Source organism: Oncorhynchus mykiss, chromosome 18, assembly GCF_013265735.2.
Source record: "Oncorhynchus mykiss isolate Arlee chromosome 18, USDA_OmykA_1.1, whole genome shotgun sequence".
NCBI lineage: Eukaryota > Metazoa > Chordata > Actinopteri > Salmoniformes > Salmonidae > Oncorhynchus > Oncorhynchus mykiss.
Genome location: NC_048582.1, coordinates 19,121,820 through 19,134,169, shown reverse-complemented (window position 1 = coordinate 19,134,169; position 12,350 = coordinate 19,121,820). Strand labels below are relative to the sequence as shown.

The following is a 12,350-nucleotide window of genomic DNA, read 5'->3' as shown; positions in this document are numbered from 1 at the left end:
GCGAACACCCAGCTATCCACTACGCGATGTTATCTTGCTCGCTCATTTTTCAAAATAAAAGCCTGAAACTATGTCTAAAGACTGTTGACACCTTGAGGAAGCGATAGGAAAGGGAATCTGGTTGATATCCCTTTAAATGGAGCGAAGGCAGGCTATGGAACATATAGCTTTCAAAATAGAGGCCTCTTCCTGGTTTTATTTTCCTCAGGTTTTCGCTTGCAATATCAGTTCTGTTATACTCACAGACCATATTTTGACAGTTTTGGAAACTTTAGAGTGTTTTCTATCCTAATCTGTCAATTATATGCATATTCTAGCATATGGGCCTGAGAAATAGGCCGTTTACTTTGGGAACGTTCTTTTTCCAAACATAAAAATAGTGCCCCCTAGCTGAAAGAGGTTAAAGTGTTGTGTTGTCTCACTTGTCGTGATGTGTGTTTTGTCCTATGTTTTAAGTTTATTTATTTATTTTTAATCCCAGACCCCATCCCCGCAGGAGGCCTTTTGCCTTTTGGTAGGCCGTCATTGTAAATAAGAATTTGTTCTGAACTGACATGCCGAGTGAAATAAAATAAAATATCATATTCCTTCTATCAAATTCCTCTGTATCATATTCCTCTCCACCCTCCAACTCCCCCCCTGTTCTTCCTCAACTCCTCATCATTAAACACTCCCCAGATGTGTGAAAAGTCAACATTTTGTGTTTATACAGTGTTGTACAGTATGCCTTAACAAAAATCAAACAGAGTAAACATTTTTTATTTTATTTTTAAATGCTTCGTTCTTTCATCGCATGCAAAAATACCATATCCCTCCCTCCCTACTCTCTATTACCCAGTCTACTCATCCATCTTCAAGCTTTCATCCCTTCCCTGCTCTTCTATCACCCTCTCAGTTCCACCTCCAGCTGGTTCCCTCTTTTTCTTCTCCTCCAGTCTCTTCCTCTCCTCTCTCCTCATCTTTTCTCTCTTCTTCTCCTCCTTTTCTTGAATCTTTCTCTCCATCTCCAAGAATGCAGCTTGAGCTTTCTCTCTCTTTTTCAGCTCCTCAGAACACTTCTTCTCTTTCTTAATTCTGTCTTTCATCATGTCATTATGTATCTTCATCAGCCCCTCTAACCTCTTTTTCTCTGCCTTTTCCTTCTCTTTTCTTTCCTTCTCTCTCTTTTTCTGTTCTAACTTCTCCCTCTTCTTCTCAGCCTTCATGACTTTCTTCTGCTCTTTCTCTCTCTCCTTCATCTCTTTCTTCTCCCTCTTTTTTTGCTCCTCCTCCTTGTGTTTTATCTCCTTTCTCTCTTTCTCTTCATCTTTCAACTTCTTATTCAGTTTCTTATTTTTCTCTTTTTCCTCCATCTTCAAAAATGGGATTTTCTGCATTTGGTTCATGAGCAGAAAGCCCACTCTTCCCAGGATGGTTTCTGCTCTCTCTGTTGAAACCTTCCCAATAGAGCACTTGGAATGGGCACAATCCGCCTCACTCTTCAATCCCTCCCTCGGGCTCACCTCCTCAGTGACGCTCCTCTCTTCACTCTCAATTTCAATGCCTATCCAATGATCCTAACAGGAAGACATTGACTCTAGATGTAATATTGTTCCAATGTAGAACATTCAATACACAACTGAGTGATCAACATACAATGATGGCCTCATGGGGCACCCCATTAGATTTTACAATACCTATAGATGTTCCTGGGTCCATACTAAAAGTAATACAAATGCTAACCCTAGTGAGGGGTGATGTTTTATACTATGAGCAAAGAGCAGCAGGGTTGGGGTCAATTCCATTTCAATTCCGATCAAAAGACTCTAAGATTCCAATTCTCTTCAACACATTGAATTGAAATGGAAATGACCACCATCCCTGTAAAGTAGTAAGGTGAAATTCGACACCTACCTTTGCCTCTTCCAGGGTCCAGGGCCTGGGTTCCTTATCCTCTGACCTGCATATGGATGCTCCGACTTTAACAGGCATCTTAGTGACTACGCAGATCAGAGGGTTGGGCAGCTCATCATTGCGGGTTGCCAGAGTTAAGTTAGCATCTGAGACCAGCTGTTGAGCGTGAGGGCAGATATCCACCTCCACAGTAGTGCCCCTTCCTTTCTGATCTGGCTGCTTGGGGTCCTTGTCATGGATGCATGCCAGGCTTGGAGGAAGTGCATGGACAGGGCTTTTATCACCCATCATTTCCTCTCTCTTGACAGTGGATGCAACTGCACTTTCCTCTATGTCAACTGAGCACTCTGTGGTGTTCTCAACGGTCTCCTCTGGCTGTTTGTGATCAATGTTGTGGGTGCAGGGCAGCCTTAGAGACAGTGCTGTGGGTGCAGGAGGACTTTTTTCAGCCAAAAACTCCTCTTGGAGGACAGTGGACACGGAAGCGACTGCTTCACGGGCAACTGGACACTTGCTGGTGCCCTCTACTGCCTCCTCTGGTAGTTTGTAGTCATTGTCAAAGACAAGTTGCAGGCTTGAAGGCAGCACTAAGGGAAGACCTGTGGCTGCTGATGGATCCTCTCTATTAGCAACTGATGCCTCTGCGGCGACTGAGCACTCAGTGGCTTCCTCTATCGTCTCCTCTGGCTGCTTATGGTCATTGTCCAAAACGTGTGACAAGCTTGGAGGCAGCCTTGGAGCAGGGCTTTTATCCAGGTCCTCTCCCTGGACAATGGATGTGCCTACAGCGATCTCTGTGGCAAGGGAGGACTCGGGTACATCCTCTTTTTCCTCCTTGGTCAGTTTGTGGTCAGAGTCACAGATGCATGGCGAGCTTGGAGGCAGTGCTGCAGGGTCAGGAGGGCTTTGATCAGCTCCCATGTCCTCTTTGAGGTGAGTGGACACATCATTGGTTGTTTCACTGGCAACTGGACACTTGTTGGTTCCCTCTACTGCCGCCCCTGGCAGTTTGTCGTCAAAGACACGTGGCAGACTTGGAGGCAGCATTGGGACAGGGCATTTAGCTGCTGATCTGTCCACTCCATCAACAGTAGCTGTGCCTGAAGTGGCCTCTGTAGCAAATGAGACCACATAGGATTCCTCTACTGTGTGCTCTGGAGGCATGAAGTCATCGTCAACGACTGGTGGCAGGCATGGAGGCAGCACTGAAGGAAGAATTGTAGCTGCCCATCGGTTCTCTCTCTTGACAGTGGCTGTATCTGCAGTGTCCACTGTGGCAACTCGGCACTCCGTGGCTGAAACAGCAGGCTGGGAGGTTTCCGGGACTTTGAATGAATTGCCAATGAACCGCTGAGCCAGTGGTGGGAGGGAGAAAGGATAGAATCTGTCCTCTTCCTTGATATTAGATATTGCCACTGGAGAATCTGAGTCCTCAGTGGTTCCCTCTACTGTCTGCTGTGGTGGAATGGAGTCATTGTTAAAGAAGTGTGGCAGGTATCGATGCAGCATTGAGGAAAGATGTGTATCTGTCGACAAGTCCTCTCTTCTACCAGCAGATACATCTGCTGTGGCCTCTGTGGAAACTGGGCACTCAGCAGGGACAAAGTAGGAAAATACAATGAATCGCTGTGCATCCTGAGTGCGTATGACCAATGGAGAGGGGGGATGCAACATGGTTGGTATTGGCCTCCGATTGGTGAAAGCCAGTGGTGGGAGGGAGTCAATACAGGGAGCCATGAACTCAGTGAGTGGACGTTTGGTCACATCTCTCACATTCTGCAGGAGAAAAGAAACAGACATGATGAAAGTGATCACATTCAGTACATACATTCTTTATGAGTGAACTCTATTTACTTTTACATCACATATACAGTGCCTTCGGAAAGTATTCAGACCCTTTCACTTCTTCCACATTTTGTTACCTCAGCCTTATTCTAAAATTGATTAAATAATTTTTTTCAGTCATCAATCTACACAAAATACCCCATATTGACAAAGCAAGAACAGAATCGTTCCAAATTAATCTAAAATAAAAATAATGGGAATATGCTTTCGTATTCAGTACTTTGTTGAAGCACCGTTGGCAGCGATTACAGCATAGAATCTTCTTGGGTATTACGCTACACACTCGGCATACTTGTGTTTGGGGACTTTCTCCCATTCTTCTCTGCAGATCCTCTCAAGCTCTGTTAGGTTGGATGGGGAGAGTTGCGGCACAGCTATTTTCAGGTCTGTCCATAGATGTTCGATCCGGTTCAAGTCCGGGCTCTGGCTGGGCCACTCAAGGACATTCAGAGACGTGTCCCAAAGTCACTCCTGCGTTGTCTTGGCTTGTGCTTAGGGTCGTTGTTCTGTTGTAAGGTGACCCATCGCCCCCAGTCTGAGGTCCTGAGCGCTCTGGAGCAGGTTTTCTTCAAGGATCTCTCTGTGCTCCGTTCATCTTTGCCTCGATCCTGACTAGTCCTCTTAGTCCACGCCGCTGAAAAACATCCCCACAGCATGATGCTGTCACCACCGTGCTTGACTGTGCCGTAGGTGCCAGATTTCCTCCAGACGTGACGCTTGGCAATCAGGCCAAAGATTTCAATCTTGGTTTCATCAGACCAGAGCATCTTGTTTCTCATGGTCTGAGAGTCAATGGGTGCCTTTTGGGAAACTCCAAGTGGGCTGTCATGTGCCTTTTACTGAGGAGTGGCTTCCATCTGGCAAATCTACCGTAAAGGCCTGATTGGTGAAGTGCTGCAGAGATGGTTGTCCTTCTGGAAGGTTCTCCTATCTCCACAGAGGAACTCTTGTGCTCTGTCAGTCACTATCGGGTTCTTGGTCACCTCCCCGACTAAGACCCTTCTCCTCCGAATGCTCAGCTTGCCGGGCGTCCAGCTCTAGGAAGAGTCTTGGTGGTTCCAAACTTCTTCTATTTAAGAATGATGGAGGTCACTGTGTTCTTGGGGACCTTCAATGCTGCGGACATCTGTTTCTCGACACAATCCTGTCTCGGAGCTTTACGGACAATCCCTTCTACCTCGTGGTTTGGTATTTGATCTGGCATGCACTGTCCACTGTGGGACCTTATATAGACAGGTGTGTGCCTTTCCAAATTATGTCATATCAATTTCATTTACAACAAGTCCAATCAAGTTGTAGAAACATCGAAAGGACGATCAATGGAAACAGGATGCACCTGAGCTCAATTTCGAGACTCATAGCAAAGGGTCTGTATACTTATGTAAATAAAGTATTTCTGTTTTTAAATGTAATACATTTTCAATACAAATGTAACACAGTTTTTTCGCATTGTAATTGTGGGGTATTATGTGTAGATTGCTGAGAATCTTTATTTTATTTAATCCATTTTAGAATGAGGATGTAAAGTAACAACAGGTGGAATAAGTAAAGGTGTCTGAATACTTTCCTAAGACACTGTATATATCTAGTGTCCTCTCAGATGCTCTGCACCAGTCTGTACCAACCCTGGGTCTTCTAGCTAACGGGTCAACTAAGTGTAAAAATACATGCACTACACCCAGCACAACATTTGACATTTTAGACATTTAGCAGAAGCTTTTGTCCAGAACAATTTACCGTTAGTGCATTCAACTTAAGGTAGCTAGGTCAGACAACTACATTATCCTGATTTGAAGGTCTATGAGAGATCGCTTGGTCTTGTTATTTAATTTTTTTTAAAGACAAGGCAACCATAAGAACGTGAGGACTTTGTACATAACAATACTCAGAGACATACACAATACAACACAAGAAAAGTTATCAGACAAAATACTGTTAGCTTACGTTCAATGGCATATCGCACATTTTGCCAGTATATTGACAAATATTTGATTTAATCAATTTTGTTCAACAGAACTCTAGTCGACTTTGTCAAAGTTGGTCTTGTTACCTCCTCAATCAGGCTTGGCATTTTCCTCGTCTCAAACCAAATCCTCTTCATCTCCTTCTCCTGCTCCCTCTGGATCTGTCTCACCAGAACCAACCTGGCTCCCAGCTCCATCATGTAGTCTGTCTGGATCTCCCTATCCTTCAACTGACACTCAGCCCTCCTCTGTGTCAGCGTTGAATCCTCCATGTCTTCCTCCTAGCTAACAATAAGTCTGGAAAATACATAACGTTGTAGTAAGTGGTGTGTTGCTAACCAAAGAATAATACATCTCTTTACGATGTGCTCACATTTCTTCCCCTTTACTTACAATTAAGCAAGTGACAATCCCATTCCAGAGATGATTACGCAATAGGCCTATCTGAATTATTAGTAAAAAGTTGGCTACTGGAAAAGCGACCAAGTTACAAATGAATCAATTTTGGCTGTTCCTATCATTATGTGCACAATATCCTTCATGACATCTTCATTGTGATGCAAGGCGTTGCCATTGGAGATGAGAAAGCACAACATAGACTTTAACAATCAAACTTCAGGCTCTCTCTGTACCTTACTATTGAGCCTTATTCAACCCCTCATGTAACGCCACTCCATATTGGCCCTGGTTCTCACAAACCACACTAATCACTTATATAATATCATTCAAAAAGGTTTTGGGGGAAGAAAGTGACTATTTCCATCATGGACCAAACTTGTTGTACAGTTTCATCTATTTGAATCACTCCAGTCTTCTCTTTGAGTGCCTCTGAGTGCAACTCAATTTAATGAGGTCTATCAATTCAACCATTTGAAATGGATGACTCAAGCAAACTGTCTCTCGTCAATAGTTTCACTTGTCACCATGATTGCATGTCAGGCCTACTTAAAGGGTCATGTTAGTACACAAGTCATTTAAAAAGTAGTTATTCTTCAGAAACATAGTTAAACAGTAAGTTATATTACAACCTACCTCTCAAGTAAGCAACGTGTTCTCTTGCTAATGAAATAGGACATGAATAATCTGTCAGTTGTTAGTTGAATCAGTCTCTTTGCACTGTTCTGTTTGTCTGTGCAACAGCTAACCTCCCAGAATCAGAATCTTGTGATGTCACAATGAAGGCCCCATTGCTATGACTACCCACAGAAGCTCTCATGTGTAATCAAATGCTAGAACAATTCCCTTTTTTTTAACCTGTTGAGCACAGTCATATGTAATATTTACATTGAATCCATGTAACCAAATGTTTTATTAAAATAAAATGCTCTACCTCTTATTAAATTGTTGACCATTCATAGTACAGGTGTTTTGCCTATTTCAAATTGAATATGTTTTAGATTTCACAACTAGCATCCAGGTTTACTTAGGTTATTTGTTTGACCTTAGCCTTCCGCTAATGTCAGTGTTGCTCATCAAAATCTTCATCATTAATAAAATATTTAGGCTACCTTACTACATACAGTAAAACAGGTATTCTGTAGACTGTGACACCTCAGTGAGTGTTTAAGAAAACATCTCTCCTCAATGGCCTCAGCTATTAGCCATATGATCAACAAGGTCAAATGTTGCACTAAAATCAAGAAGCAGCTTATTTTGGTCAAGTGACCTGATCCATTGATCGGTTAAAACAACTAGAGCTGTTGCAGTGAGGGATCTTCACGGTTCGCATGCTGGCAGAGAAATAAGATGTGCTGGGTGTGTAATTATCTAGGCCTGAAACATTTGATTGAAGAGTAGGTGTCCCTGAATTCTTGCATTGTAGTTCAATTTATTATTAAGGAAATCAAAATCAGCTGACTATAGAACAGTAGTTTTAGACCTGCCAACAGGTCCCATTGTTTAAAAACTTGTTTGAAATGTTTCTTATCCATGTCTTTCCAGTTGATCTAACCAATCAGACTCAAGAGCAGTGTAATTACTGACAGTGTAACAAAGTTGAAACTGCATCCTTTGTGTGTCTTCCACTAAGATACCAGTTGCATTTACATAGAGACATTACATACTGTTTGACAAATAGCCTATGTCTTGTTATAGGAATAAATGTGAAATGCAGCACTGAAATTGTTTGAATTACATTAAATGATTACCTGTCAGAGACCACCCACTGGTTCTCTATTTCTTCAAGTAGTGTTGACACTGTGACTTCAGTTAAAGGGGGTAGATCAGGAATCTTTGTTGGAATGTGGCCCTCAAACTCAACTGAAATAAACAGAGCAAATAATCAGGGACCTGCATCCTAATGATTCTATTCTGTCATGGATGATAATAATTAATACTGACATTTTCAAACATATGATCATAATCCTTTCAGTTATTCTATAATATAGGATATAATCAATGTTGATTTTATCTTGTGCAAACATTATCATAATCATTTTCACTGTCATAACTCAGTTCATCTATTAATTTCATACCTGCTCCCAAAAAGGCTCTTACATTTTCATTTTTCCTTACAAATACAAAAAAATTGCATGGTTGGACATTGACAGGAATAAGATCTAGTGTTGACGTGGTTGGACTGTCCTAATACACCCTCACATGGCAACTTTGTTCCGCATAGATACTAATCATGTAGACCACGGGAATTGTGTAATCATGCAAACAGTTTTTTTCGCACATTCATGAATGATGGCACTGAAGCAGACACATTGAGCACACGTTTGGTATGTCAAAGCTTGTTGTACTAATTACATATTCCACCAACAAAGGGTGATGGATACAATTTGAGATTTTAACTTTCCTGACCAGGACAGTCACGCCAATACTGGAATATAAAAGAAACCAGAAACCCTGAACATGTGAGTATATATATTATTAATGAGCTAGCAATGCTGTGTGTGTGCGCTCATCCGAAACGAGTGTGGGTGGCTTTTGACAGCTCAGTATGGGTGCACGTCCAACTGACCGTCAGCTGGCTAGAGATTGTGTGTGGTGTAACGTTATGGGTTCAAATAACACATTGAATGTCAGAATACAACTATCGGGATTATATTAATTCTAGGTCAAATAGATTAAGCTAGTATAAACTGCTGATTGTCTCTTATGGGAAAATGTAGCACAAATCTATTGCTTCATGCTAATGCTAGCTACGTCGGTTTTGACGTTTTGGTAGGGGCGCGTCAGTTTTAGCTAGGTGGCTGTCACTGGCAGACATCGTGTGTATGGTGTACTGATTCAAAGAAACCATCAGATGAAATTTTCAGAATATAATTCATTATGGCTAATAGATTGACGTTAGTACCAATTGCAGATATCTTATGAGAGCAGGTAGCATTGTTAGTCTATGCTCGCTAGCTAGCTTAGCTTGCTAGCTAGCTAATTCATTTTGATGTCAGATCTACTTAGCTGGCTAGTTCTTACCAGTGTCTGTCTGGATGTCGCGTTTCAGAGCAAGTTCAACCATCATTTAACCCCCGGGAATGCTGTTCCATGGAGTTGTATCCCTAGATTAGCAAGGTATGTGTGTGTAGGTGTCAGTCAGTGTCATACAGGTTCGATTGCATCACAGAATAAAATGATATGATACAAAGGTAAACCCCATTTTCTCCAAAACACAATACAATAGAGGCAGGATACTTGTCCACATGATTAAGCATGCATTTAATCTAACAAAAAGACATTACCTAATTTTTGACCAAATGAGCAGTTACTGCCTTTTTGCTTGGGAGGGCAGAATAGGGAAGACATCAACACTATGAAATAACACATGTGGAATCATGTAGTAAGCAAAGAAGTGCTACAAAATACATTTTATATTTGAGATTCTTTAAAGTAGCCACCTTTGCCTGGATGACAGCTTTGCACACTCTTGGCATTCTCTTAACCAGCTTCATGAGCTAGTCATCTGGAATGCATTTTAATTAACACGTGTGCCATGTTTAAAGTTAATTTGTGGAATTTCTTTCCTTAATGCGTTTGAATCAATCAATTGTGTTGTGACAAGGTAGGGGTTGTTTACAGAAGATTGCCCTATTTGGAGAAAATTAACAAGTCCATATTATGGCAAGAACAGGTCAATAAGCAAAGAGAAACAACAGTCCATCATTACCTTAAGACATGAAGATCAGTCAATCAGGAAAGTTCATTAGAGTTACCAGCCTCATAAATTGCAGACCAAATAAATGCTTCACAAAGTTCAAGTAACAGACACATCTCAACATCAACTTTTCAAAGGAGACTGCGTGAATCAGACCTTCATGGTCAAAATTCTGCAAAGAGATCACTACTAAAGGACACCAATAATAAAAAGAGACTTGCTTGGGCCAAGAAACACAAGCAATAGACATTAGACTGGTGGAAATCTGTCCTTTGGTCAGATCAGTCCAAATTTGAGATTTTGGTTCCAACCTCCGTATCTTTGTGAGACGCGGAGTAGGTGAACGGATGATCTCCGCATATGTAGTTCACAGCGTGAATCATGGAGGATGAGGTGTGATGGTGTGGGGTTGCTTTGTTGGTGACACTGTCTGTGATCTATTTAGAATTCAAGCACACTTAACCAGCATGGCTACACAGCATTCTGCAGCGATCCGCCATCCCATCTGGTTTGCGCTTAGTGGAACTAATCATTTGTTTTCAACAGGACAATGACCCAACACACCTCCAGGCTGTGTAAGGGATATTTGAACAAGAAGGAGAGTGATGGAGTTCTGCATCAGATGATCCAGCCTCCACAATCACCCGACCTCATCCCAAGTGAGATTGCTTGGAAAGAGCCCAACAAGTGCTCAGCATATGAGCGAACTCCTTCAAGACTGTTGAAAAGGCATTCCAGGTGAAGATGGTTGAGAGAATGCCAAGTGTGTGCAAAGCTGACATCAAGTAAGTTTAGTAAGTTCAAGACAACTGGTAACTCGGGAAAAAGGAGCTACGACTTGGAAAATACGTTTCATTTTTCATCCAGCTCGGAATTGTAAATTTGGAACTCGGGCCTCTTTAAATCAAATCAAATCAAATGTATTTATATAGCCCTTCGTACATCAGCTGATATCTCAAAGTGCTGTACAGAAAACCAGCCTAAAACCCCAAACAGCAAGCAATGCAGGTGTAGAAGCACGGTGGCTAGGAAAAGAGCTCTTTAAAGAGCTACGACCTGAAGATCACTGACATAATCATGATTCAAGCTTTTTTTGTTGAGTTCCCAGTTGTCTTAAAAGTACCATGAATCCAGAGAATGCCAGACCTTGATTACAAAGTTTGATGACAAAATTTGCCCACGAAGGACCGCTGCACCACCTTCCTTTCAAGTGAGCACAGCACAACAAGTTGAGTCCAAAAATGTCTTGTATGATTCATAATTGATTTAATTAGGCAGGGAGAAATGTATACTGTAGCTAAGAAATGAACACTAGTGTATGTTGTGTAGTAAGCTGCTAGTAGCCCATGTTCCTCACTGGATGAAGGAACTATTTCGCTGCCAGACAAGGCTCTAGCTGATAGCCAGGTGTAGCAGTGGTAAGTGTTGGGACTCTGCTGTTGGGACAGCTTTATGTAGGCTCCATCATATTCCATCATATTCCCCTCCATCATATTCCCCTCAATCATTTTCTCCGCTATCATATTCCCCTCCATCATATTCCTCTCTATCATATTCTGTGTATTATATCCCCGCTATCTTTTTCCTCTCCATCATTTCCCTCTCTATCATATTCCCCTGTATTATAATAATCTATATCATATTCCCCTCTATCGTATTCTGTGTATTATATTCTTCTATCATATTTCCTCTATGGCTGCTTTGCGTGATGTATTGTTGTCTCTTCCTTCTTGCCCTTTGTGCTGTTGTCCCTGCCCAACAATGTTTGTACCCTTTTTGTGCTGCTACCATGTTGTGCTGCTGCCATGTTGTGTTGCTACCATGTTATTGTCATATTGTGTTGCTACCATGCTGTGTTGTCATGTGTTGCTGCCATGCTATGTTGTCGTCTTAGTTCTCTCGTTGGGCAGAGACTGTCCCAAGATCGCGTAGCAGTCGGAGGTGTGTTTTCTTGTCTTGTCCGGTGAAAATATTTGCTTTCCTCGTTTATTTGTACATATTTCATATACAGGTGGGAGAACAAGTATTTGATAAGCTGCCTATTTTGCAGGTTTTCCTACTTACAAAGCATGTAGAGGTCTGTAATTTTTTTATCATAGTATATCAGTATTTTTGGGCGCCGATTATAAAATAATATATATATATATATATTTACCTTTATTTAACTAGGCAAGTCAGTTAAGAACACATTCTTATTTTCAATGACGGCTAGGAACGGTGGGTTAACTGCCTCGTTCAGGGGCAGAACTCCAGATTTTCACCTTGTCAGCTCGGGGGATTCAATCTTGCAACCTTACAGTTAACCCAATAACGACCTGCCTCTCTCTCGTTGCACTCCACAAGGAGACTGCCTGTTACGCGAATGCAGTAAGCCAAGGTAAGTTGCTAGCTAGCATTAAACTTATCTTATAAAAGACAATCAATCATAATCACTAGTTAACTACACATGGTTGATGATATTACTAAATATTATCTAGCGTTTCCTGCGTTGCATATAATCTGACTGAGCATACAAGCATACACGTATCTAAGTATCTGACTGAGCGGTGGTA

At 41.8% G+C, this 12,350-nt stretch overlaps 1 protein-coding gene across 1 annotated transcript; it reads right to left on the bottom strand.

Moving 5' to 3' along the window:
* Nucleotides 1-496: 496 nt before the first annotated feature.
* On the bottom strand, nucleotides 497-6,161 carry LOC118941066 (inner centromere protein-like). Its single transcript, XM_036951420.1, has 3 exons — nucleotides 5,789-6,161; nucleotides 1,894-3,669; nucleotides 497-1,556 (listed from the first exon to the last, which is right to left on the bottom strand). The coding sequence occupies exons 1-3, from the start codon at nucleotides 5,972-5,974 to the stop codon at nucleotides 840-842; spliced, it is 2,679 nt and encodes an 892-aa protein (XP_036807315.1). The 5' UTR covers nucleotides 5,975-6,161; the 3' UTR covers nucleotides 497-839.
* Between the last annotated feature and the right edge of the window lie 6,189 nt (nucleotides 6,162-12,350).

Coding starts and splice junctions, on each gene's coding strand:
- LOC118941066 (XM_036951420.1), bottom strand. CDS start 5,974: ATGGAGGATTCAACGCTGACACAGAGGAGGGCTGAGTGTCAGTTGAAG. Junction 3,670..5,788: donor TGCCAAGCCTGATTGAGGAG/GTAACAAGACCA, acceptor TTTCTCCTGCAG/AATGTGAGAGATGTGACCAA. Junction 1,557..1,893: donor GGACCCTGGAAGAGGCAAAG/GTAGGTGTCGAA, acceptor TCTTCCTGTTAG/GATCATTGGATAGGCATTGA.